This window comes from Centroberyx affinis, unplaced genomic scaffold (genome assembly GCF_046629955.1).
Source record: "Centroberyx affinis isolate AG114_WGS23_722 - 3 ecotype Tasmania unplaced genomic scaffold, CSIRO-AGI_Caff_v1 ptg002249l_1, whole genome shotgun sequence".
Lineage (NCBI taxonomy): Eukaryota > Metazoa > Chordata > Actinopteri > Beryciformes > Berycidae > Centroberyx > Centroberyx affinis.
This window is the reverse complement of record NW_027280540.1, coordinates 87,758-115,181: the sequence shown is the minus strand read 5'-3', so window position 1 is coordinate 115,181 and position 27,424 is coordinate 87,758. Positions and strand designations below refer to the sequence as shown.

The window sequence follows — 27,424 nt, the reverse complement described above, 5'->3', positions numbered from 1 at the left end:
AATTGGGCAGATCGGTCCAAAGGTAATCCATCCTGTGTGAAACAATGACAAATCTGCAATTGTTGAAAATGAATTGTATTGCATATCATTGTTGGCGGAGCATGTAATCCTTCCAATGAAGCAAAAACTTGAAAATTTCCAAAATTGTGAGTTCCGAGATTTTCATATGACAACGCGATATGAATGCTTTGAAATCACAGTTGGTGTCCAGATAGATAAGTGTATTTTTCTCCTGCAGGGTTCAGCTGGTCCGATGGGTCAACCTGGTCCACAGGGACTACCTGGAGAGGGCATTCAAGGACCAAAGGTGCTGCTGTCAGACCCAAACCCAGACATCGCTTATGCTTGTTTACTCTTCAGTTTGCTCATTTGTATTACTGGCAGTGTGTCTTCTGAGGAGGAGGCAGGTTGATTGAAGGATTGAGGATGCCGCTTAGCCTGTTTTTATCTGTACCCAAATAGGTAAAGCAATTTGTTCCTACTGTGATTGGTCAGGAATATTCTAGGCGAAGGACTGAAATATCATTGGTCAAGGCACCATTGAATCAAACAAACCGCTGTTGTTGCTGCCGGCAATGTAAAACGAATCACTTCCTGTGGACCGGGGGATTTTTCCCAAGAAAGACCTACCAGACAACAAGTGTTTAGAGCAGCAAATGTGGAAGCTTTCATGAACTGGATATAGGTTGAATCACTGTTATATGAGTGGGTGATAGACGGTTATGTGGTTAGGGTTAGGGCTACATCAAGACTAGCTGTCACCATAAGTGAGGAGACTACACAGACCAAACTAATTTACCAATATAAAGGATCTGATGTAACTATATAGTGGGCTATCGTTTCATTATGTTGAATAAGACTGCTTTACAACATGTTTTCCTCCCAACATACACAGCCTCATCTAGTTTTCTATTCCTCTGTAACACGCTCTGTGCTCCATGCTTCCAGGGGGAGTCTGGGTATCAGGGGATCCCGGGCCCCAGAGGTCCTCCAGGACAGGGTCTACAGGGAGACAAGGTGATGTGAACCCTGCAGCACAGTATCATCAGCGGATTCATCACGGAATATGAAGTGACACTAAATCTTAAAAAGATAGGATGAGGTTAAAGCGAATTATGGTACTTTTTAAAAGGAGAGGTAGTAACTTAAAGCTGCACTAGATAGCCTCCAACTCCTTTATAATCAAAGAGGCAATGGAAGTCCTCTTTTCCACGATATGGGACCTTTAAAGCTGCAGTAGGTGAGATCTTCATGTAAAAATACACCCGTCTTATCAGTCCAAATCACAAGTTGGGGTTTCAACAGAGAAGACCGTCCCATCCCAACTAACTGAGACTCCGCAGATTTGCCCTATTTGCCCAAATTAATTTCAGGTGTGGTCACTGGCGGGAAATTGTGTCAGCGCAGAGGAAGTGAGTGAGGAACTGAAACTTAAAACTTTCTCCTTTCACAGCAGCGAGCGAGTGAGTGCCCCATCCAGACAAAGCTGGATTCACCAATGATGATTAGCAAAAATTCAAACAGTTAGTGTCCGCTGCCACTCGGTGCTGCTAAAGTGTGAATTTGCCTAGAGCAGCTTTGAATGGATTACACACTGTATGGTGTCAGAGAATGAGTAATGCTCTCACCTCCTACAACATCTACTGTCATAGGGCTGCACTAGGCAACTTTGCATGTTGGCAGCTAGAGGTAACTGTTTGAACTTTAATACCCAGAAATCCTGTCACATGATGTCAGTGAACTGCTCACAGCTCGCTCGTGTTTACCAACCGGCCGGTCTGTGATGCTTTATACCAAAGGAAACCAAAGAGACAAGAGAGGAAAAGATCTAACGTTTCATTTATTTGTGCAGACAGGACACACATAAAAACTTGCCTGGTGCAGCTTTAAGTCCTTAGCTGTTAGATTGGTACCACAGATTGGATCCTCTATATTTTCGAGGCACTGATGATGAATTTCAGGTTTCGAGTTTTGTTCTTTCGGCAAAATGGATATAAATGAACACTTCAGTTTGACAAATGAAATCCAATTTTTAATCTTAAGCAGAGCTTTGCTTTCCTGTTGCAGGGGGACCGAGGGTTCAGAGGCGAAAAAGGCAAAAAGGGAGACAAAGGAGATCCTGGCGACCCAGGAGCTGCTGGACCGCTGGTACTGGATTTTGTTGTCAGACTAGTTATTCCATTAATAATGTGATTGTTCATTTGGGCAACAGAGCGGCCTGGTGATTACAGAACATACCCTGCAACAACCATTGATCCAAGAAACGATTTCCTAATAACACTGTGCTTATTATGAGTAAACCCTACAATATGTGAATATCTGATAAAGCAATAACTCCTCTCTTGTATCACAGGGCAGAGTGGGAGACAAAGGAGAGCCTGGACTTACAGTAAGTGTCATCTATCATTAATTAAAATAGATCATTAAACTAAATCAGTGACCAACCAATTCTAAAACTATCATACCTGCTATCTTTCACAGAGGGAAGAAATCATCAAAATAGTGAGATCAATATGTAGTAAGTGATCATTCAGTTATGATTCATACTACATGGCTTTTGTAAGAAAATCAGTGATGTTGAATTTTGACTTTAAAACTTTGTTGATCTGTTATGTCCTTGGGTACATGACTACATTTATCTCCAATTTGTTTTTTGTGATTAATAAACTATCCATCTATCTATTGATCTATTCATTACCTTTCTCTCTCTCTCTGTTCCCTGTCAACAGGTTGTGGAGTGAAGTGTCGTGAAAGCCCCTTGGAGCTGGTGTTTGTGATCGACAGCTCGGAGAGCGTCGGCCCCGACAACTTCAACGTGATCAAAGACTTTGTGAACGCCATCATCGACCGCGCCTCGGTCAGCCGGGAGACCACGCGGGTCGGCGTGGTCCTCTACAGCCACATCAACATGGTGGTGGTCGGCCTGGGACAGGAGGCCACCCGCGACCAGATCAAGTCCGCGGTGCGCTCCATGACCTACCTGGGCGAGGGCACGTTCACTGGCAGCGCCATCCAGCAGGCCAACCAGGTGTTCAGGGCGGCGCGGGTGGGCGTGAGGAAGGTGGCCATCATCATCACAGACGGCCAGGCCGACGTGAGGGACTCGGTGAGTCTGGAGCGGGCGGTGAAGGAGGCGCACGGCAGCAACGTCGAGATGTTTGTGATCGGGGTGGTGAACCAGAGCGACCCGCTGTACGAGGACTTCAGGAAGGAGCTCCACCTCATGGCCTCCGACCCGGACGGGGAACACGTGTACCTGATCGATGACTTCAAAACACTTCCAGGTGAGTCGCTTGCATGATCATATAATGTGCTTATTAAAGGTCCCATATTCTACACTTTCCAGTGTTTTATTTTATGTCTTGAGGTCTTAAATTAAATGCTGTGTGTGTGGTGTCATGTACCAAAAACACTCTCAATCCATTTTTACACATTCATTTTCCAGCATCTCTCTGAGCCTTACCAAGAACAGGCTGTTTCTGTCGCTGTGTCTTTAAGGCTCATTAATATTAACAACCCCTCTGTTCTGATTGGCTAACCGTTTAAAGAGTGAAACGTGAGACACCGCAGCCCGGCAGCTACAGGTAGGGAAAACTCTCCGGTAATAAACAATGACAACCACTCAACCGCTTTGAAAAAAACACTTTGTTAGTCTATTATTTCTTACAAAAATGATAATGAGCGAACCTTTGTGATGCCACAAAGTTACGGAAGTCCAAACAGCTCGTTTAGAGGCTCGCTTTTCTAATATGGCGACCGTGCGTTTCGATACTTTCACAATGTTTAGATAGCCTTCAACTCCTTTATAATCAAAGAGGCAATGGAAATCCTGTTTTCCACGATATGGGACCTTTAAAGCTGCAGTAGGTGAGATCTTCATGTGAAAATACACCCGTCTTATCAGTCCAAATCACAAGTTGGGGTTTCAACAGAGAAGACCGTCCCATCCCAACTAACTGAGACTCCGCAGATTTGCCCTATTTGCCCAAATTAATTTCAGGTGTGGTCACTGGTGGGAAATTGTGTCAGCGCAGAGGAAGTGAGTGAGGAACTGAAAATTAAAACTTTATCCTTTCACAGCAGCGAGTGAGTGAGTGCCCCATCCAGACAAAGCTGGATTCACCAATGATGATTAGCAAAAATTCAAACAGATATCGTCCGCTGCCACTCAGTGCCGCCAAAGTGTGAAGTTGCCTAGAGCAGCTTTGAATGGATTACACACTGTATGGCGTCAGAGAATGAGTAATGCTCTCGCCTCCTACACCATCTACTGTCATAGGGCTCTTGAGCAAGGCACTTAACCTTAACATAACAGCTCCAGCAGAGCAGCTCAATGGCCACAGTAGATCTGTGAACTGAACTGGTGTGAGTGTGTGTAACTGTATGAATGTGAAGCTGAGCAGTGCTGAAAAAGGTCATGGGTGCTCAGCAAGCCTCCCCTGGATAAATAAACATTAAAATATACTGTGTGTGTTTGTCTTTATTGTCTTCCAGCTCTGGAAGGCAAGCTGCTGAGCCGCATCTGTGATTACGAAGAGAGGCGTTTGTTCAGCCCGATCTCCAGCTCCAGACTGTCTCCAGGAACCCCCGAGGTCTCCAGCAACGTCCGGGAACCCCCGTACAGGACCGACAGTGACACACCCTCTTTCACCGGAGACTTCAGGAGAGTACAGATGGTGGTGAGAAGAAGAAACCACTTTTTTTTTTACATACCAGGCCTCCTACTGGGCTGGGTTACAACTCTTCTTAGAATTGAAAGAGCTAAGTGTCACTGGCAATCCTCAGAAGCAACTAAATGCTAAATGCTCAAAAACGTCAAGTATTTTCCAGTATGACCACATGTTCGCTTCCTCTCTAATCACCTTTGCTTCCCTTTACTTTTACTTTTTTACTTTTTTACTCACTAATTATTACAAGTGCTAACTGGCTTGAGACTGACCGAGAAAAATCTAGGCAACGGTGCCTCCTGGTGGTCCAGTCCAGTGGTCCAGGTCGTGAGCCATGTAACCACAACATCTTGGGTTCAAATCCGGCCTGGGACCTTTGCTGCATGTCATCTCCCTCTCTCTCCCAGTCTTTCCTGTCTCTCTCCACTTTCAACTGCCTAATAAAAGCAAATAATGGCAATAAAATAATCTTTAAAAAAAAGAAAAAATCTAGGCAAGGGAAGTGAAGGAATAAAACGCTTCCTTCACTCTGCAACTACTGTTGAGGTGCCCTTGAGCAAGGCTTTAAACCCCCAACTTCTGCAGTGGAAGACTGTGGCTGTACTGGGCAGCTTTCTGGTACAAATGTGTGTAACATAGGGATGGGACGATATGCTTATCTTACGATACGATTCGATACGCGATATGAGGTTCACGATTCGATACAACCACGATACGATGTGATACATAAAAACTTAATTATGTTCATTTCGGTATCATATATCATTCTAGCAATGGCACTGGCTCGCTAGAATGTAAAAAATTTAAAAATGATGATAATATAATTTGGATGGAGAGCTTGTGACATGTAATGTGTGGGCAAGCCGCATCATTAGTGATTACTGCAGCAGAAAAAAGGGACCGCATATCAAGATTCATTTTTCTGACCCACGATACATTGGGCATATTTTGTATTGTGATATATTGAATTCCGATATATATCGTCCCATTAGGGCTTGGCGATACGGTTAAAATCAATATCAGGATAATCATATAGATTTTTTTCGATATCGATAATCAAATGAATGTTCATCCCATTGAGCCGAATAGTAATGTTAGGGTGTGTAGTCAAACAAAACTGAAATTTTCAAATAATATTCAAATATATATAAGTATTTTTGCACACCTAAAAGTCTTTGAGTGACAGATGCATAGGGCAAAAACCAAAAAGGTAGATACTGAGAGAGAAATATAATCCCACACTGTCCACACTTACATAATACTTTACTGCAACGTTTCAGTCATAGGACCTTCATCAGGCAAACGTGTGTGTGTGATGTTTACCTGACGAAGGCCCTATGACCGAAACATTGCAATAAAGTATTATGCAAGTGTAGACAGTGTGCGGTTTTTAAGTAAAGTTTGCTTGTTATCATCAGTTTAGACAGCAGAATTGTATGTCACGATATCCGAAAATCACCATTTCATGACAATATGATTCCACTGAAAGACGATAAACGATAATATTGAATTATCGCCCAGCTCTACGTCCCATCCCAAGTGTAACGGCATGAACATGACATTGACGAAAGGGAAGATGCCTGCTCATCAAATCTTACCTAGACAAATAAAAGGTAGAAAACAATACATTCCCTCTGTCGTTGCAGCCCGGGCCCCCGGCGCTGCGGCCCGACAGAGAGCCCATCACCGCCCAGAGACCCCGGACGGACGAGAGAACCACCACAGAAACCCTCAGATTCCCTTTCTTCGACAGAGAGCCCTTCAAGCCCGTCACAGAGTTCCTGCCCCCGTCTGAGGTGAAGAACCCCACCCGCAGCATGGTGATGACGGGGGTCAGAGGACCGGAGGGCCCCACTATGAGACCCCCCGCCCAGGAGAGGCCGCCTCTGCTGTCGCCTCCAACTCCTCCACCATTGCCCTACGTGTCAGGTAACGGCTGAGCGGCTGAGGAATCGTTTGGCTAAATTCACTGATTTGTAGGGTGGAGATATCCGTAAGTAAAACTATAACTCCTGTCTATTCTTGGAGAAAAAAAGTTGGCCATTCTCGCTGCCATTTATGTAACATCCTGAAAACCTGAGACAGAAGAGACAGATGAGCTGCTGAAGACACAAGCAGAACTGACTTGATATTTTGGGACTAACTACTAATACTTTCTGTTTTTCTTTGTGTGCGATTGAATGATTGCAATGATTTAGCTTTGGCTACAGATACTGAAGTATTTAATGCCAATAAAACTAATTTGAATTGAATTGATATCATGGGCTTACAGCTTAAACTTTGACAGTGAACAAAGGAAAAAGAAACACTGAATCTTGCTTTTCGTAAACTTTTCTTATGGGTTTCAACCCTTTGTGGGTCTTCATCAGGCAATAGTAATTTTATTAATTAAGAGTCCCATTCTTATCTTTGTGCAGGTGCCAATGGGAGACTTTGAGGTCAAAGCCTTACACAAAACTAAAAAAAAAAAAAACTGCACACTGCGCTTTCAATACTAGCGGAAATTTATTGACATTTCAGTATTAAAATCTTCAGCTATCTATCTTTCTTCATATGGTTGGAGGTTTTAACACTTAACCGTCAATATATTTTCGCTAGTATTGAAAGAGTGCAGTGTGTGAGAGTGTATTTGACATTTTGTGCAACCAAACATCTTCCAGCCAGACTGATATCCATCACAGCCAAATGAGATATTTAGGTTTACAAGGACTTGGATGGATGGATAGATCTTTGACGGGAGAATTAATGGTCAAATAATTAAAGCTTCAGACTAAGAACCATATAAGTCGATTCTTAAATTCTTTCAAAGGCCCATGGAGCTGCAGTTGTATAACCAATCCAAATCATATGTGAATCAATGTGAATTTGACGCATTACCTGAAAATAAACAACCTCTCCTGTCTTTAACCATGAATGCACATCACTCAAATTTATAGTGTTTAGACAATGAGATTTGACAACATCACTCATCTAAAAAGTCAAGAACCCACATTCTCACACGGTTCTTTGTCTCAAGGGTTTAACCGCCCACTCACAGGTTTGGAGTGTGACACTTGATGTTTTCTGTTGTTCCCAGAGGAGCGCTGTGGCCAAGTCCTGGACCCGGGTCCGTGCCGGGACTACGTGGTGAAGTGGTACTACGACGCCACGGCCAACGCCTGCGCTCAGTTCTGGTTCGGAGGCTGTCGAGGAAACAACAACCAGTTTGAGACTGAGAAGAGCTGCAAAAAAGCCTGCGTCAAGGTCTAACACACACCTACATGTTATGTTCCTGTTTACTTCTTCAGCACTCATAAAACATGTTGTACTGACTTCAAATGTGAGTTTGCTGCAATGTCAATTTCAGTGCCTTAGTATTTTACTCTTACTTTGACAAGGATGGGGAAAATGGACCGCAAATGTTGCAAAAGTGACATTATTTGAGTGAATGAGCATAAGACAGGGTTAAAGGGTTACAATTCTATTAGGGACTATTAAATATAAATGGCTTCTTCTGTTTGCCAGAATGATTTATCCATCGGTTTTGGTGAACCAAGCTAAATAAATGAGGAACCTAAGAGGGGAAATAGACAGAAACACTGGCAACGTTAATGCAGAAAAAGAGGATCTATGTAATGTTACTTACACACTGTTGAGCAGTTATGTTACCACTAACCTTTCTCTTCAGAGAAGTAACCCTTTTGTATAATGTAATAATGTATTTTTTTAACTTTATTTTTTTGTAATGTGTATTTGTTTTTAATACTGCATAATGTCATTAAAGATCAAATAGACCACAGCAAAAACTGTTATGATTTTGAATGATTTAAATGGATTGCTGTTGTCGCATGAAAACCACATGTAGAGAAAACATTTCTCACAAAGAAGAAAAAAAAAATTTTCATTGCCAAATACTTAAAATTTTACAGTGGGTTTTTAACGGCATTCACCCAACACAAAAATTGAAATTTCAATTCAAGAAAGAAAAACACTAGAATTGCAGTTATGTTTTTGCACAACAGCAACGATATGAACTTGACCTGATTTTCAGAAGCTTCAGACATTTTAATTCAATGTGGGGAAGCTGCCACATCTTGGCTCATGCAAATTAGCTCAACAGTGTCACTCTTGGACAAGAATAGCCCAAAAGAGGTCGATCTTATGTCAGTAGAAGTTGTTTCTCCTCCAAGACGCACAACAAGGAGATGACTCATTGCCAAAGGAATTACAACCAAGTGGCACTTCCTTCAATCTGAAGTTTCAAGTCAGACATAATTACATGTAATTAGCCAGGAGAGGAGGTTCTCTGTACAATATACCATCTTCGGCTTGAGGCATAAAATGAGTATTGAGCGCCTATTTAGCTGTAAAGCTTCTTCTGGGGAACATCTTGACTCAAATGCAAATGGATGGAGGTGGTGGGCGAGCTCAGCAACTGATATTTATGTGAGTTCATGAAACAGGCTGCAAGTATTGGAAACAGTCAAAAAAGCACAAGTAGGAAAATAGAAATTTAATTTAGACTTGATTTACATTCAACATCAATCAACGTTCATTTAGATCTACATTCAGAAATGTGTAATTTCACAGAGTGGCGTTATTTGTAGAAGACGAGGAAAGAGGACATGGTGATGTAGCCGGGGTCCCGAGCCGGACTGGGGTCCCGTCCGTCAAACAGGCCGAAGTAGACGAGCGTGTTGGCTTCATACCCGCTCATGTCCAGCTAAAAAGAGGACAAAATGAGATAGAGCATATATTTGAAATCCTTTTTTAACAAGGTGAGTTGACTATGAACCCACTAGGGACACGTCCACTTTTCATGAAGTGCAGTAATGAGGTGAATCCAGGTAAAAGCCATTATCCCTTATTGAGTTCCCTTATTAAATCTATACTGATCACAGAGGAGGAAATGTAGATGACGAGTTAGAGAGATTTTTAAACTTTGACACAATTGAGATGTGGATTGTGCACAAGGGGCTGCAACTCAATATCAGGAAGATGTCCCTAATATTTTGTATATTCAGTGTAGTGACTTGTCTTAAAATGAAACACAAAAAATCCCAAATTTTATATTATGTGCAACATGCAGCCATATATTTGAAGGTGAAACCCTCAAATCTAATTTAGGACTGGAACCTCTTAACATTGCACATGAGCTCGCTCCAACCAGGAACAAGTAAGGAGTTTACATGATTATAATAATCTGACCTTTTATGGTCAGTAACTCACTTCAGAATAATCAAGAGCTCCTTAAGTCTAATAGGCTTATTTCACTCAAGCGCTTTTCTATGACCTTGATTGCAAATTACTGTTCTTGTAAATCTACCACAGAAACAGAGGTTTACTGGTGTCTAACCTTGTCCTCAGTAACCTTGTGTGTGTGTGTGTGTGTGTGTATGAGAGAGCGATACACATAAAAGTAAACTCACATTGGTAGATATCATTCCAAGTATTGTGTACTTCATATTGTCTGAAAGTGTGTGATATTCCCTCACAGCAGCTGAATTAAAAACACTGAAGCTGACTAACCGAAGCAAACCAACACTCACTGCATCTCCTAATGCATCATGTTGCTGAGGTGGATATTTTCATCATGAGAAAATCACAGATAGCCGGCAAATAAACAAGTAAAACAACATTTGGTTTGGTTTAATAATAGCGATCTAATAGTTATTTCTCTTGCCCCCCACACCTAGGGACGGGACAATAAGCTGTATTACTATATATCATGATAAAAAACAATAACGATTATGACACTGGCCCTCATTTTTATTACTATGACCACCGCGATAACAGTTGACATTACAGCATCACAGCCCCAGGTCTCTCTCTCTGTCATCGTTGATGTTTTATTATTTTCTAATTCTAACCCTAACCCCAAAAGGGGCACCCCTCTAAAAATACTTTAAATACTTATTTTGAATGCTGTTATTTGGATTTTTATGTGTTGTTTAAAACTCTCTGTCCAGTTTTCATAAGCTAAAGCAGTAGTGATGGGACGATATATCGAAATTCAATATATTGCAATACAAAAATGTGACAATACGTAAAAGAAATTAATCGCGATATTAGCTCCATTTTATTCTGCTGTAGTAATCACAAATGAGACTGAGGCTTGAACATCACAATTTCACAAGCTCTCCATCCAAATTATATTATTGTCACTTTGTAATGACATTTTTTAAATTTTAAGTTTACATTCTAGCAAGCCAATGGCATTGCTAGAAAGATTTGAGTTCGGGTCCCCCGGTTAAAGGACGGTCTCCAAACCCCGCTACACTACCCAGTCACTGCAGAAGCAAAAAATAATCCAACACATGCAAAACAATGGAGGGGCAAGAGGGAGCTGCTGATTATTATGAATGTCAAGCGAGCGTCACTCCAGTGTCACGGCCGTCTGCGTCAGCGGTTATATCACTGATGAGTCCACCAATTACTCAACTCTCACGGATGTTATAAGAACACTGAAGAATACAGAATAATACAGAAGAACACTTCAACCGCTATAAGGAAAGAGGTCATTTTACCTCTTACTCAGGGCATAAGAAGGTCAAGTAGTGTTACGTAAAAAGATAAAAAGGTCACGTCTTTGTTTTAAGTCGGTATTTGATCTGAATTAATGATACAAGTCTCAAGAAATAAAAAAATAAAAAAACGACCGCTGCAGCATTCTAAAATGCCAGTATCAAAACTGTGATATTTGCAAAACAAGGGAACATATCATATTAAACAAAAGGAAAAGATTATATTTACAACCTCCCAACACATCAAAAGTGCAAAACCCCCCCCCCCCCAAAAAAAAGCTACAAACAAACAAGTGCCGTGGAGCTTAACACTATATAGCCAAAGAGAAAAAGTCCAGCTATTTTGTGTAGTCCTGTAATACGGCTTTCCTTTTTTTTGAGGTTTTATTTTTTGTTGTCTATATTTGATGATGAATGTTTTTTGTGCTCTTTGTGTTTTGTGTGGACCCCAGAAACAACAACAGTTAACAGGGATACAGATACACTTTAATAATAATAATGATGATGATGATAATAGAGCTGCAACGATTAATCGATTAATCGATTAGTTGTCAACTATTAAATTAATCGCCAACTATTTTTATTATATATATGATTATATGATTAATCGGTTTGAGTAATTTTTTAAGAAAAATAAGTCAAAATTCTCTGATTCCAGCTTCTTAAATGTGAATATTTTCTGGTTTCTTTACTCCTCTATGACAGTAAACTGAATATCTTTGGGTTGTGGACAAAACAAGACATTTGAGGACGTCATCTTGGGCTTTGGGAAACACTGATCCACATTTTTCACTATTTTCTGACATTTTATAGACCAAACAACTAATCGATTAATCGAGAAAACAATCGACAGATTAATCGACAATGAAAATAATCGTTAGTTGCAGCCCTAGATGATAATAAAGCCTGTTTGTGGCTGGGGGACAGACCTGTCTGGTGATATCGATGGTCCAGGGGTTGACCTGCAGCCCGTCACACCAGCCTCCTCGCCCGTACAGCCATGTGCCGTGTTCGTTAGGCACCGCTCCCTCCTTGACCCGCATGGCACAGCCCAGAGCCGTCCCTAACGGTTCCCCACCGGAAATATGACCGTTAGTACAAGAAATTACTGTTAAATAGCTAGATTAGATAAAAAGAAAACAAGAGAGGAGCAAGCAAGGAACCAAGATATGACTTGAGCACAAGTTGGTCTACCAAAAATAAATTTCACTGACAAAAGTCGAGATGAAATGAAAAATGCATTTTTAACCCTTTTAGATCACATCCCCGGTCATATTGTGCACCTATTTAACAATATATGCCAAAAAAAAAAAAAAAATCTTTTTCTAAATCTATTTCTTTGTATTCTTATATCAAAATCCAATCATGTTTTCTTCCTGTAAAACAAAATATGCTGTGTGCTTATGTAAGCATGAACCAACCAATTTCAACCAATAATATCATGACATCCACCTATCAATCATTCTTCAACCTCTAGCTAGCCACATAAAACCGCACTTCACCGTTTCTGGGTCAAGTAGCTGACAGAGCAATATGGAGAGAGATAGAAAGAGATGTGTGTTTGGATATCAGTGGGCAAAAACGTTGTTTTCATTTCCAAAACAATGTCGCTGAGGTCTAATTCATTCATCTCTCCCTTGTCCTTCTCCTGATCTAACAACAGGTGAGGGAGGTGTGTGTGGAGCCAACAGTCCGCTGTAGCTCCGTTTCTCTCTGTAGCTCCGTATCGCGCTAAACTCTAAGCCCCGCCCACTGTTTAGCGGTCCAATCAAATGCAAAGGATTTGATTTAAATCCCTCTTGTAACTGTACACCGCTCAAATATTCCGTTTCACTGGGAAATACGTCACAGTACACAAGCTAAAGACGCTCTAACTTCCGTTTCAGTGGGACTTTAAGACATTAATATTTTCCAGATGGTCATATTATAAATATCAAACACAAGAGGTTATTCAATTTATTGACTTTTGCCGCTAGGAAGAATATTTCGCTATTTTGGATCAAGGATGCTGCTCCAACAAAACAGTCGTGGCACAATCTTATAATGGAGTGTATTCCCAATGAACACATCTCATGTATGCTTCATTCCTCAGTGGACGCTTTCTATAAAGTTTGGGACCCTTAGAATATATTGGACCTATGCTGTCATCTTCCATATTACAAGGGTTTCCTCAATCGGCCTAGCCTGTCTCTGTACCTTCTTCGCTGCAAACCAGTTTTCCTGTAACCTTGCTATTTGTTTATATATTTATTTATCTGATGTTGCCTTTCTTTGTTGTAGGGGGTGGTGAGGGTTGGGGATGGATATAATGTCCACTATTTTTATTTTTGTTTCTTATTCTTACCTAGTCATTTTATTTGTCATGACATGTCTGAGCTGTTTTGTTCTGTGTTGTATATGAAAAATGCAATAAATATATTCTTTAAAAAAAAGACATGAATATTAAGTTGAGATTGATCTTTAATATTCATTACATGAATATTAATATAGCTAATATTAAGTAAACGTTTCTATGTCTTGAACAATTAGCTACGTTAGCGCTCATGTGAGGAGTAAATTCAACTGTTTTGCCGAGCTAGCTCACTTAACGCTAATTTAGCTAACTAGCTAACGCAGTGTATGTAAGCTCGTTTTCTCATCTTGGGAAAAGGAATGGGAATGGTTTTGGGTGGAGAGCTGTGGCAGAGACTAGTGTAGGACGAGTTAACTTCTATCACGTTGTTGTAATTCCTCCTGGTCGCCAGTAGAGGTCGATAACGGTCATAGATTACTTAATGCTCCTTTAAGAGTGTGTTTTCCTCACCGGCAGAGTCGAATATGCGGGTGTTGTTGAAAACGCCGTTGATCAAGAAGTGGTGGGAAGTGACGCAAAACTCTCCGCAGCCGTTCTCATCACTTCCGTGGCCTGTGATGACGGCAAGCAGCTCCACCTGGACACAGACCGTGTTCAGATAGTGTTGATGTGGTTTGGTAAGTCTTTACAGTAAGTCTGTATAGTAAGTCTGTATCATCTCGTTACCTTTTTGGTCGAGGCCGGGACGGGGAATTTGATTGGCTGGTACCGCTTGTTGTAGTTTTTGTCGAATGTTCCCCCGCTGTACAGTGACATCACCATGAAGGGGCGGAGCTTCACTGCACCATTACCTGTGACAGAGAAGGGCTTGTAACTGCCGCACAATGTATTAACATTACCATAAAATTACCCTCTAAATGGGTTGAAAAACTGACATGCCACCATATGCAGGAAAGCCTTTTTATGTCCTGTCTACTTTTTATTTTTATTCTCATTTTGTCTGTTTCCTTTTTTTCCCACTCATTTATCGTATTTATTCATTTATCTTATTTATTTGTTTTGTAAAGCACTTTGTAACCACTGAAAAGCATAATTAAAGTTTCCTCTTCTTCTTATTAGAATTATTATTATTATGTTGGAAGTGACAACAAACCAAGGATTGTAATATCGCTGCCTCTTCCTGTCTGACCAAAAAAAAAACTGGTGCTCAGGGTGGTTAAATTATTCTACAAAAGGAGATGAATTATAGAATACAAAGCATAGTGACCACTAGGTTTTGCCAGTAAGGAAGAGGTGATAATACAATATTTCATTTTGTTGTCACTCTTTCAACATGGCGGTGTGTCCCTCGTAAACATTGGTAGATGTTCTCCAAACACTCCCTGGCAGGTTCCTGTTGTTTATCCCTCATCACTCTCTATATTGTAATCACATGTTTTATGAGGAAGGCAAGTCAAAGTATTTCCTGTGACTCCTTGTTTCCTCTCTGCTGTGCCAGAGTGTCGTCTCCTGCCCGGATATCTTCCAGTAACTATTCACAGACAGACTGTTCCTTCCCGCACTGACATCCATGTTCTCCACTTTTTAAAAAAAAAAAATGGCATTATGTTCCAACAAGAGAAAATGATCAGAAATTGCTCTGGGATAGTGTGATTCCAGTCCAACCTCTCCATTCTCACAGTGGGGAGTGCATATTTGTGCGTCCAATTTCCTCTTAGTTGTGAATTTGCTGTTCCAAAACCAGAGCTGGCATTACTTCTGTCACTGATTTAGCCATAACCAGTATGGTGACACCCACATTTTATGAGTTTTACACTGCTGACACACATATCCTGAGCAACAATGAGTGCACCAGTACAATAACAACCAACCCATTACACCCTAAAACAAACAAATGACAGGTTTCACAGTCTTTTCAGCCTTAGGTTTTAAGACGTTCTCTCCAACAGCCTGTACCTGTCTGGTTGGCAGTGAACCTCAGGTTGAGGGACACCACCCACGGCATGGCCCACGGCACCGTCTTCATGGTGAAGGTACATTTGCCGCTGTTCAGCAGGGGGAGGAGAGGCGACACGTCCGTCAGCCAGCGCCCCGTACCTCTACCAAAACAACACAGAAACAACACACAGAGCCATGTTAACAGGATGCTGCTGGCTTAAAATAAGTAGGGTATCTGCAGGTTTCAAACAGGCAAATTTAAGACTATCTAAGACCTTTTTAATACAACCCAGAACTGAATTTAAGAGCAGTTTAACGACCAAAATGAAGACACAAATGTGGGCAAAAACATCTTATTCTGATTGACAGGGTTCCCACACCTTTTCACTGATGCAATTCCAAAACTTTTCCATGACTTCTCCATGACCCCTTGTCAATTTTCCATGACCAAATTTGAATGAGACAGAATTGAACTGAACAGAATTAAAAGTAACCATCAACTGCACTAACGTTAAGTATTAGTTTGTTTTTCACTTTAAAATCAACAACGATAATATTATTTAACTGTCAACAAAAAAAACAGTCAGCAACCAACAATACTTTCCTCTAACAGGCAGGTCTAGAGCCAGCCACAGCTTGTTGTGACATTTGACACTATTAAAAAAAAAAATCATTATGACTTTTCCAAAACTTTTCTCCTTTGTATCATTTTTCATAACTTCTCCAGGCCTGGAAAATGCTATTTTAAAATTCCATTACTTTTCCAGCTTTTCCAGGAGTGTGGGAACCATGGATCGATCATAGCTGATGAAAGCTCTAAAACTATAAATGGACAGTGTAAGAAAAAGGACATTTGGAAATTAATGCAGTGTGAGTGCAAGTAATGTTGTTTGACAGAATCTGTCAATACCTCCATCTAATTTCATATCTGCATCAAAATAAAATTTTACATGGTGGGAAAAACAAGACCTCTAATAACTGTATTTAAAACATTTTAAACTGGTAATCCACAACATTCTTTTTTAATATTTTGTCTCCATCTTTGTTTCTCAGTGTTCATTGCTGTGGTGTTTCTGCACAGCACTTCCCAGAGATCACCTGTCAATCAAACCGTGTGGGTGGAGTTTGGATTTTCTGTTGATGCAGTTTGAGTGTCTGTAGGTGGCGCTCTGTTCTTTGTCTGTTCAGCCATGGTGGCTGTCGCTGCTCATGCTCAACTACCCAGTTCTTCTTCTATTTATTCCAAACAAACCGGAAATGTAAAACACATGACTCCGTGACGCAGACACCGGGTGTTTGGAGCAGCAAATGTAAAAGCTTTCATGAACTGGATAGAGGTTGAATCAATATTGTGTTATATCAATCGACGATACAGAGCAGAAAACGGAAATTTATTTGGATGAAAATGTCTCGGACTATTACTTTTTGAGGCCTTAAATTGAGATAATTTAAGGTTTGTTTTAGAAGTTTTAATGATCCACAGAGACCATGCTTCTGTGTTTTATAAAAAAAAAAAGATGCAAAAAAATCAATATTCATGGTATTCTTGTGCCTGGATCAAAAAGGTAAAGTCATCTGTTACCGCGTCTTCCCTTTCTAATTTTTTATTTTTATTTATATATACAGTATATATTTTTTTATGTATCATTATTTTTTGTAATGTGTGTTGTTGTTGTGCAGGGGTTGGGTGGAGTGGTAGGGTGGGTGGGGTAATGTGAAAAATGGTGACCTGTAAACCTGGCATTGTGTCTCTTGTTTGCCTATGCTTTTCACCAATAAAAAACATTCTAAAAAAAAAATAAAATAAAAGGTAAAGTTATCAGAGTCTTTCATAACAGCATCCCCCTACCTGCGGAAGGCGGTGATCCAGCGGCCCAGCTCCGTGTTGCAGTAGGTGCTGAAGTGATCGCAGCAGACAAACAGCTGCACTGTGTGATCCCAGTGAGCGCAGGACAAGTCTCTCCTGCCGGGACAGGACAGGGAGGCGTCCAGCTCCAGGCTGTCCAGGTCCAGCAAGCCTGCAGTCAGCCATACAACAATGTTAGTATCATTACAAAAAGCAAAAACATGGCTGACGTCATGTGATACAGTATATCCCCTTATGTGGCGTTATGTATTTGGAAGGAACTGAAAACAGGGACTTTCCATGACCTAAAAATGTTATTCCTTCCTGTTTTTTTTTTTCCAAACATGGCACTGACACATGGTTAGGGGTTTGATTCCCACTGGAGGTCACACATACTAATAATGTTTGCACTCATGGGACTGTATGGCACTTTGGATGAAACAACCCAACCAAATCGCACATATGATTAGGGTTAGACTGATATCTGTTCGCCAATCCTCTCTGAACTCAGTTATTACCTCCGCCAAGGAGGTTATGTTTTCGGTGCCGTTTGTTTGTTTGTAGAGCTGCAACGATTAATCGATTAATCGATTAGTTGTCAACTATTTAATTAATCGCCAACTATTTTGATCTTCTTAAATGTGAATATTTTCTGGTTTCTTTACTCCTCTATGACAGTAAACTGAATATCTTTGGGTTGTGGACAAAATAAGACATTTGAGGACGTCATCTTGGGCTTTGGGAAACACTGATCGACATTTTTCACCATTTTCTGACATTTTATAAACCAAACAACTAATCGATTAATCGAGAAAATAATCGACAGATTAATCGACAATGAAAATAATCATTAGTTGCAGCTGTATTTGTTTGTTTGTCTGTTTGTTTGTCTGTTAGCAGGATTACGGAAAAACTACTGGCCCGATTTTCATGAAACTTCGTGGAAGGGTGTAGCATGGGCCAAGGAAGAACCCATTAAATTTTGGAGCAGATCTGGATCCGACTCATGAACAAGCAATAATAGAACGAACCTTGGCGGAGGTCTGCACTCTCCGAGTGCCCTTCTAGTTCAGTTATGTTTATTTGTAAATTAATTCTTCATTTAAAGTTAGTCGGAGAGTTTCACTATTATTGAATAGGTGTGGTGGGTCACCCTGCCTTAAAAAAGCTGCTTCATCGGTCTGGGTTTCAGTGGAGAGTTTTAGTGTCCCATGATGGTCTAAATGCTGCTTCAGAGGGTTTTCCACCCTGACAAGAGTAAAACTCTTGGGGAAACACTGAATTCTTGTACCTTTTTGGAATGAAAATGGTCAAATAAAAAGGTATTGAATACTGGCACAAAATGCTGGCCATAAGTGACTTCAGTCCAAAAATATCAGTATCAGCTTTTAAAACCTTGTATTTTATTTATGCTAATTATTGCTAACATTACCCAGTGGCAGGTCGACTGTAGCCACCGCTCCTCTGTCTCCCTGCATCTGGACCTTATCGAAGACAGAAACCACCTGGGCCGGACTGCGAAGTCTGGTCTGGAGATCAGCATAGAACTCAAACCTAGAGAGGGAACCGAGATGCAGAGATCGCAAATAAATGCCACAATCCACAGTGTCTCATTACATTCAATTTTAGACTTTAGACAATTTGAAACGTTATTAGACGTTCTCAGACAGAGTGACTGTCGGGGTTCAGTTTCTTGCACAAGGACACTTCAGCAGGACACTCGGGGATCGAACCTGAGACCTTCCAGTTACGGGACAGTCTCTCTCTAACCCTCTGTTCTTCTTACCACTGGGCCTGCCAGTTGATGAACCTGAAGGTGGGGTAGAGGAACCAGCCCATCTCAGCCAGCGCCCCCTGCTGGTCAATACCGATGAAGAAGTTTGGGGACGGGGTGTTCTGGAAGGAAACGTTCACCAGCTGCTCAAACCTGGAAACAAAGGAAAAGTTTAATTCCAGGATGAGGCGACCAACATTGGAAAAAATATATTGGCACCTACTCTTGAAAAATGAAAAAAAAAAAAAAATTATAGTGCTTTTTAATGGACAGTAGGTAACTTAGGTCCTTGCTTAACAAATTACACTTTTTACAAACCACATCTATACTTTAGAGACACTGAATGATGAATTTCAGCTTTTTACACACCAAATGGTTATTTAGAAATGAATTCTTTAAATGCAAAAAATGGAAACAACATTTTAACTCGTAATCTGCGAGATTCTCATTTTTTAATTTATTTTGGCAACATTTCTGCACTGCACTTCCCAGAGATCACCTGTCAATCAAACAGTGTGGGCGGAGCTTGGATTTTCTGTTGATGAAGTTTGAGTTTCTCTTTTCTTTGTCTGTTCAGCCATGGTGGCTATCGCTGCTCATGCTAACTACTCAATTCTTCTTCTTCTGTTTATAGCAAACAAATCGGAGACAAAAAAACGCATCACTTCCTGTGCGCCAGAGGATTTTTCCCAGGAAAGAGCTACCAGACCAGAACAGACCAATGTAAAAGCTTCCATGAACTGGAGAGTTTGGATTGTGTTACATTGATCGGCGATAGAGAGTAGCAAAACAGGCATTTATTTATCTGGAAATGTTGCAGATTATTACTTTAATCTTTGAAGAGAACACTTAATCCATACAGTATGTACGGATGTTATGGTTTCAAAGCGAGGAGTCCAAAGGCCTTTAATCCTTCCTTCCTTCCTGCTGGTCTTACCGGAGCGCCTGGGCGACGGACGGCTCCAGATGCACCATGGCAGCGGGGACGCCCAGCGGGGACGAACACTCCTCCCCCACACAGTTCATGTCCTGCAGAGAGTTACCGGGCAGAGCGTAGACGAGCACACCCGAGGCGTTGGACTTGGCCATGCTCTGCACCTGGGGGAACGGCGATATGTCAATGAATCAATTAAAGTCATGTAATTTATATTGTGACTGAAACAGATTCTTTTAAAGGGGCAATAAGTAAGATTTTTACTGCTCCGTAGTAGAGCTGTGCAAAAAAATCGATACAGCTGAGTATTGCAATATTTTTTTCCATGATACTGTATAGATTTTCCAGCCCCTCGTATCGATACATTAAAAAAAAGTTTTAAACGGATTTAAAATGTCCTTAAATGTCCCTCAATTCCCTTTGAATTAAATAGTTTTGACTCAATTTGTCCGCCGAGTTATCAATATAACGTGATGTACATATTAGACTACCCAGGTGGTACACAGCAAGTTGTGTTTTCAGCTCTATTTTAAAATTTTCAGTAAATTATGTAGAGTATTGCAATGTATCGCAATATGTATCGTATCGCAATGTATTGTGATACAATCATATCGTGAGGTCCTTGCCAATACTCCATAGCACAAAATGACCAGAATATACAGTATCTGCGGGGGGGTTGATAGGGTTACGGATCAATACCATTAACTCAACGATTACTTCACCAGGTGCTGAGATTTCTGACTCTCACTCTCTGGCCCGTAATCTGTTTTGGACTGAAAAACCATTTCAACCCTTCCTGCTTTGTTAATGCCGTTTTTTCCAGCAACAGTCTGATTTCCATTACAGTTGGGCTTGCTGAGGAGAAACCCATCTGAAAACCAGCAGAAAATAAACTCTGATGCATTCCTGTAGATATTCCATGACTTTCCCACAGACTTTATCAAATTCCGATTACTCGGCTCTACTGTGAAAATGTGACTTTGTTTTGTGTTAATTACAGGCCACCATACCTCAAGAGGCCAGGTGGGGGGGGGTGGGGGGGGAAGCAGGTGATGTGGGGGGACTTGTAGAGATCGATAGAAGTCATAGATTACTTAACTTTACTTTGTCAGACTCACAAATTTTACTTGCTTGAGACTTGACTTGACTTGGGTCCTGGTGACTTGGGAATTGACTTGTACTTTGATGACTCGAAAAGGTTTCTAAAGTCTTGACTTGAGATCTTGTGTTTGTGTAAATGACTCAGATTGAAAGTGATGAGATTTGTTCCAGCAGACGACTGAATTTAAATTCTGTTTTCTGAATTTGTCTGGAATGATTGAATTTATTGAAGTTGAAATTGATTATAGAAATCAAACCCATGATGCTCTTACCAAGTTTTTATCCTATTAAAACCATATTGCATTGAAAAGTCCTAGATATTTAGTTTCCTTTACGATATTACATTGATACTGGACTCTTGATTTGTTCTGATTTCACTTGCTGTTCTACATTTAGACTTGAGACTTGACTTGAGACTTGTGCCTCAAGACTTGAGACCAGAGACCCGCTTCTCTCCTGTTGTTCCCACAGACTGTAACACCAACAGACCTTAGTGAAGAAGGAGCAGCGGCCCTCGGACACCCAGGCCACAGCACCCGCCACCGAGGGCGAGGGGTCGCACCCGTCTCCTGCGTCAACCAGCCGGTACGACCTCTGACCCCAGCGCCCCATCAGCCAATCATATCTGGCATCTAGTCTCTTTACGATCACTGGCATGTTCCACCCTGTGTGGGAAAAGATGATCATTACAAAAGGACCTTGAATATGATTTTGATAAAAATATATATAAAGTAGATATGATGTGATTATTATTCTTTCTAAATATAATACTCACAAAATTCACAAAAAAATTAACTGTAAAAATAAAAAATGAGCTGACAAAAAACCTGAAACTCCTTAGGTTTTTCAAGTATAAGTATCAAGGTTATATGAGTCAGTTATATTTTTTATTATTTTGGTTATGCTCTCTTTGTATTATGAATGCACAATGTATTGACTTTAAAAGACTTTGAATAAAAAGGATGATAATTAACTGTTCTTTCAATATGACTTCCAGCTCAAACACAAGCAAATGTTGGAGACAATTTATCAGTTTCACTTTAGTGCATGGTTGCAATAGAATCGGCTTTACAAGAAAATGCTATTATGCTGATATCTTTATATATTTTGGGGTGGAAAAGCCTCTGAAACAACATTTAGATCATAATGTGACACTAAAACTCTCCACTGAAACCCAAACTAATGAAATCATTGTGTTAGCAGCTCTTTAAGGCAGAGTGACCCACCACACCTATTCAATGGTAGAGAAACTCTGGGAGACATTAGGCCTTTAAAGCCGCACTAGGCAGTTAAATATTTCTTTATTTTGCTGTCACAAAATCTGGCCTAACAGACTGATCACAACACAGGCTCCCTCTTACCCTGACAGGTGAAAACAGCCTGGGAGAGGCCACAGTTGTGTCCCGTGCAGCTCCAGGAGTAAAGCACACTGGGGATCCAGTTTCCCAGAGCAAAGACCGGGACGGGGGAGAAGTGCAGCCGGGACAGGACCTCTTTCTTCCTGCGAGATCAAATACCAATGATAGTACAGGGATGAAGGGTCAGGGCCATTGATGAACTCAATAGAGAATGCATGGTAAATGGTAAAACCCACCTCTAAGGAAACGGAATTGGAATTGAATTGGAATGACAGGTTGAATTCCATTAAATTCCATGAAATTCCACTTGTAACTGAGTCTGTCTTGACTTTCTAAACATCATAAATCAAAGATTATTGCACTTAAGTACAATTTTGAGGCACTGGCACTTTACGTGATTATTTCCATTGTGAGATTTTATACTTTTACTCCACTGTAGTTTCTAGTTACTTTGCAGAATAAGGTTTTACATGCAAAACAAACAATAAGCTCATAAAATATGATGCATTGTTAGAGTTTAATTAAACAGTACATGTAATATGTAGACCTAGCGTCACCTGGACCACCTACAACATTAACATGCATCAACAATTTAACACTCTTCTTCAGAATGAACACTTTTACTTTTAATATAAGTACATGTTGCTGCCAATACTCCAATACCTTTACTTAAGTAAACTTTTGAATGCAGGACTTTTACTTTTAACTGATTATTTCTCCATTAAGGTATTGCCACTGTTAAGGATTCCCCCCACTGGGTGTCTCTCCCCGCCCGGTCACCTGTGCACGGCGGCCCGGTGCAGCTGCTCCCTCATCCACAGCGCGTCACTGACAGCGGAGTCGTCCTGGGACAGGAAGAGGACCTGCGCGCTGTCCGGCAGGTCCTGCACGAGGCCGGACAGGGACGCGTCCGAGCTCCACATACTCTCCAAAAACCCGGACTTATTGGTGAAGGCGTGGATGATGAGAGAGCCCCGTGCACCTCCACCTCCGGCCGGGTACACGAACTCCCCGTCCAGAGTCGAGACCCTGAACGCGGCCGCGGCGTCCCCCGGCTCCAGCCCGGGGGTTTCGGCGTGGTGGTTTCTCCTGGATCTCAGAGTGACCGTGTTGTCGAGCGGCTCATAGTGGGAGGAGAAGGAGTCCGGGCCCAGGTTATCTCCCGTCAGGTCCGTCCGCCGCTTCTGTCTCCCTGCAGCCTCAATGAGAGTCACATGAGCCACAAGGAACCAAAACAGCGGAGACTTTGGAGACAGCAAAGCCATGTTCCTGCTGTCACCGGGTCCAGTAAAGCATCAAAAACCACGAAGTCCGAGCCTGGACATTTATTTGTGATAGTTAGTTTATCTTACTCAAAGCCACACGAAATGTTCCGTTAAAAACACCCTATTACAGGACACTAGGGGCTTTCCACTACATTAACCTACTTCCCTTTTTGACCAAATCAAAGATGTTTTGGTTTTGATCTGTAGGCGGGCCATGCTGCTGTCTACGGTGGCCCGTAAAACACAAAAACCCTCCAGTTAAAGCGGTTTGTTTTCGCTCCTGTCTGCCTGCCTGTCTGTCAGCAGAACATGTCAAAGAGTTACGGACGGATTTCCATGACAGTTAGTGGACAGATAGGCCTTGGGCCAATAAACTATTGATTAGCATGTGGTGGTGACCAGGAGCTGGGATTTCCACCGTTTGACTATTATCGTTTTCAGTCATAACTATGAAATTAACAGAGTTAGAGACTTGATTTCAACTTCTAAGGGTAGGCTAGTTCCAGGGCCAAAAACATAAAGAAGAAAAATAAGGAAAGGCAACATTTAACTTATAATATGAGTGGTAGGACTGCCATATGTGGGTGTAACAGCAACACGCATCATTGGTCGATGGTGGTTCGTTTATTAAGGTCACACAGACTCACTGGTTAATGATTAGGTCAGGGATATATTTTCCATTGTGCTTGTGCTCCGTGTTGCCATTTCTAACGAGGCTTGTGGAGGTTTTATGCTTTTTAACAATAGAGGTCGACTCTACTTTCTGTATTCTTCTGATATTAATGAAACTCACAGCAACAAGTGGACTTAATACAGTAATTGCTTGCTACTCTATTCTAATAGATTTACGTTTATACTGATCAATACTTATGTTAGTCATGATGTCTCTAGGGTATTTACATTAATCTGACTCGGCCAAAATGTCATCTTTGACTCCAATTAATGAATTGATTGATTGATTGATTGATTGAATCTGAATTGTTGATTCGTGCGGATTCATATATTCATAGACTGTATTACATTAACTCTTAATAGAAGTTCAGAAACTCTAAATCCTAATTTATCGGTGCCTTTTTGTTTTGACATATTCTTGGAAATATTTTCGGGAGCGCGGGGCATGAGGCTCACAGTAATTGAAAACCATGTCAACAAGTTCAGCCCAGCCCAACACTCAAAGTAATTGCTGGGAACAACATCGACCCACATCCATCCACTTCAGTCGTGCGTAAAAGCGCCGTGCGAGCAAAGGTGCGTTGAGGGACCTGAATGTCGCGTCAATGGAGAAGACGCGTCGTTGCTCACTCCATCAACCTTTAAAATAATCCAGCAGACCGGTGCATTTATTTAGTTGTAAACGAGACTAATCGGATTTCAGTTTAAACATTTTATTTACATTAGAGTGAGATTACGCGCGGTGGCAGTTTTGAAATGAGGATAGTCACACTTGTTGTCATCGCTCTCCTCCTTTTGGCAAATGTCTTCTGCCAAGAAAAGGATTTGGACAACTGGAGAAGGAGCGTCGAAGAGGTAAGTTTTATTAAATATACTAACAGTGGGTCCAAACATTTGGATTTCCCCAACATCTTAGAATTGAATAGAATAGTGACAAGAATTGGAAAAATAGCATAGGCCTATATTCAGTGTTTTATTCTTGTCAGGGTGGAAAAGCCTCTGAAACAGCATTTAGATCATCACGGGACACTAAAACTCTCCACTGAAACCCAGACTGATGAAATTATTTTAGTGTCAGCAGCTCTTTAAGACAGAGACCCACCACACCTAGGTCAATTTTGTAAGATATTGCTGCATGTTTATTGAAATGAATGCATGCTGGAACTTGCATATAGCTAATAGATAATTCGATTTTTAGATTTATATATGTACTTACATGATATATAACTTAGATATATAACTTTTTAACACGCACAGACATAAAAGCGCCAGATAGCCTAATTGACGTTACCTGGCTAAGGGAATCCACAATCCAGCTATATTTAATCTCTCACTCTTACTCTCACTCTCTCACTCTCTCTCTCTCTCTCTCTCTCTCTCTCTCTCTCTCTCTCTCTCTCTCTCTCTCTCCCTCTCTCTCTCATATCTGCATACAGAGCAAATGGCCAAACTCTGAGCTGGTTCAAGATATATTGAGCAGAATGGGCAGAAAAACAAGACCACGCCAGCATCTCGGTCTCCTGGGGAACATGAAAGCCTCTGGTGGGATCGTGTATTTAATCCCTTTCACATTAACATATTAACTGTATTTATGATTTGCTGCGTCCAGGTTTAATGATCAATAACTGAATTCCTTTTCTTTTTGCTCCAAGCAGCAAAAGCGCAGATGACACGTAGGAGTAAGTTTCCTCTCCGTCCAGCCTGACATTATTTTTTAGCAGGATGTACACCAGCAATCCCTTACAATAGGCTACCCTTACATTTACATTAAAATCACCCCTTAATTTATGCAAAATCCCCTTAAAATGAGTTAAGGGAGTCATTAATGGAGGAGACCCCATCAAAACCATCTTAAACACCCCTTAAATGTTTGACTGCTTACTTTCTAATATAGGCTAATGTAAAATTCAGGGAGACAGGACCTTTCCATTAATAACTCATTAATAACCCTGTAAACCTGCACAAAAGGCATTAAAAAAATCTCTTGATTTCTAGTGTCTCCACGAACCAACCCATGAGTAAATCCCTTAAAAACCCAGGATACTAACCATACTTTTTTAAAGATGTTATTTTTAATGGATAATTATGGAGAAATAATGGAGAAATTAGGACATTTCAGGGATAACATTAAGGAGTTTGATGTCGTAGTGTATTGTAACTAGTCAATATAACCAAAATGACATTTCCACAGCTGTAACATCCCGCTGTAGCGTTGTGACAGCAGTGACAAGGTGTAACTTCATGGAAATTGATTTTTACGGATTTTCTGTAATCCCCAGGACACAAATTTCAGAACTTTGTGGGACTGATGGGAAAACGGAGTTTTGAGGGAGAAGGTATGATTCATTCATCAACACTGACAAATCATATTGAAGTGTCATTTCAGCGGGACTGTGTTGTAACAGCTGTGTTGTTTCATCCCTGCAGGTTCCCTCTGAGCTGCGCATCAGACCAGAAGACACCAAGGATCCACTTTGTTTTCATAGTTTCACACTGCTTCGATAAAATCTGATTTTTTTTTTTTGGCAGAATGTCACTTTGTCATGACATTTTTTTTTTATCATGATCATATAAACGTTATCTACATGTGCAAAATGAGCTGCATAAATTGAAGAGAAATTGACCCTCCTGCCAATGTTCAGAGAATATTTGTCCAAGTAGTGCCATCTAGTGGTGATGTGGCCAAAAGAAGTGAAAAATAATCCATCTACACCAGTGATTCTCAACCTTTTTCATATCAAGGACTCCTAATTTAGTCCACATTAGAGCCACAGACCCCCATTCGATGAGATTTTGTCTTTCGGACCCAAATGTGAGAATATTTTTATTGTTAGATACGATTTTGTCCAGAATCTGTATTGCAGGTAGAGATATCAGTTAAACTATGATCAAAATAGTCATTCTTTTCTTCTCCAATTCTGTTAACTTCTTGTAAATTAAATAATGAAGTTTAACAATTCATCAATTTGCTTGGGATCCCCTGGAACCCCCTCAAGGACCCCTGGTGGTCCCCGGACCCCATGTTGAGAACCACTGATCAACACCACAGATTGGGTTTGTTTTTAAAATGCAT

At 40.9% G+C, this 27,424-nt stretch overlaps 3 protein-coding genes across 3 annotated transcripts; 2 read left to right on the top strand and 1 right to left on the bottom strand.

The window, feature by feature from the left end:
• Positions 1-238: 238 nt before the first annotated feature.
• Positions 239-8,339, top strand: LOC139655397 (collagen alpha-1(XXVIII) chain-like; the record flags this gene model as incomplete). Its single annotated transcript, XM_071532791.1, has 7 exons — positions 239-307; positions 949-1,017; positions 2,068-2,144; positions 2,730-3,284; positions 4,495-4,679; positions 6,314-6,596; positions 7,744-8,339. Coding segments are annotated over 7 exons (1,411 nt in total), but the record flags the coding sequence as incomplete, so codon positions are not given.
• Positions 8,340-9,159: 820 nt separating this feature from the next.
• Positions 9,160-23,854, bottom strand: LOC139655399 (uncharacterized). Its single transcript, XM_071532794.1, has 12 exons — positions 23,195-23,854; positions 22,418-22,557; positions 21,546-21,721; positions 19,959-20,119; positions 19,034-19,174; positions 18,680-18,801; positions 17,251-17,419; positions 15,420-15,562; positions 14,190-14,314; positions 13,974-14,100; positions 12,100-12,233; positions 9,160-9,369 (listed from the first exon to the last, which is right to left on the bottom strand). Exons 1-12 carry the CDS (start codon positions 23,677-23,679, stop codon positions 9,244-9,246), a joined length of 2,049 nt encoding a protein of 682 aa, XP_071388895.1. The 5' UTR covers positions 23,680-23,854; the 3' UTR covers positions 9,160-9,243.
• Positions 23,855-24,944: 1,090 nt separating this feature from the next.
• Positions 24,945-26,908, top strand: LOC139655393 (protachykinin-like). The gene is made up of 5 exons (XM_071532785.1): positions 24,945-25,206; positions 25,788-25,893; positions 26,007-26,030; positions 26,631-26,687; positions 26,779-26,908. Exons 1-5 carry the CDS (start codon positions 25,108-25,110, stop codon positions 26,787-26,789), a joined length of 297 nt encoding a protein of 98 aa, XP_071388886.1. The 5' UTR covers positions 24,945-25,107; the 3' UTR covers positions 26,790-26,908.
• Positions 26,909-27,424: the final 516 nt, after the last annotated feature.

Bases quoted from the DNA above. Each gene is read 5' to 3' on its own strand.
- LOC139655393 (XM_071532785.1), top strand. From the start codon at position 25,108: ATGAGGATAGTCACACTTGTTGTCATCGCTCTCCTCCTTTTGGCAAAT. The intron at 25,207-25,787 runs GTAAGTTTTATT...ATCTGCATACAG, and splicing joins GGAGAAGGAGCGTCGAAGAG to AGCAAATGGCCAAACTCTGA. The intron at 26,031-26,630 runs GTAAGTTTCCTC...TGTAATCCCCAG, and splicing joins AGCGCAGATGACACGTAGGA to GACACAAATTTCAGAACTTT.
- LOC139655399 (XM_071532794.1), bottom strand. From the start codon at position 23,679: ATGGCTTTGCTGTCTCCAAAGTCTCCGCTGTTTTGGTTCCTTGTGGCT. The intron at 22,558-23,194 runs GTGACCGGGCGG...TTGATCTCGCAG, and splicing joins CACCGGGCCGCCGTGCACAG to GAAGAAAGAGGTCCTGTCCC. The intron at 9,370-12,099 runs GTCTGTCCCCCA...TCCTCTTTTTAG, and splicing joins CCATCGATATCACCAGACAG to CTGGACATGAGCGGGTATGA.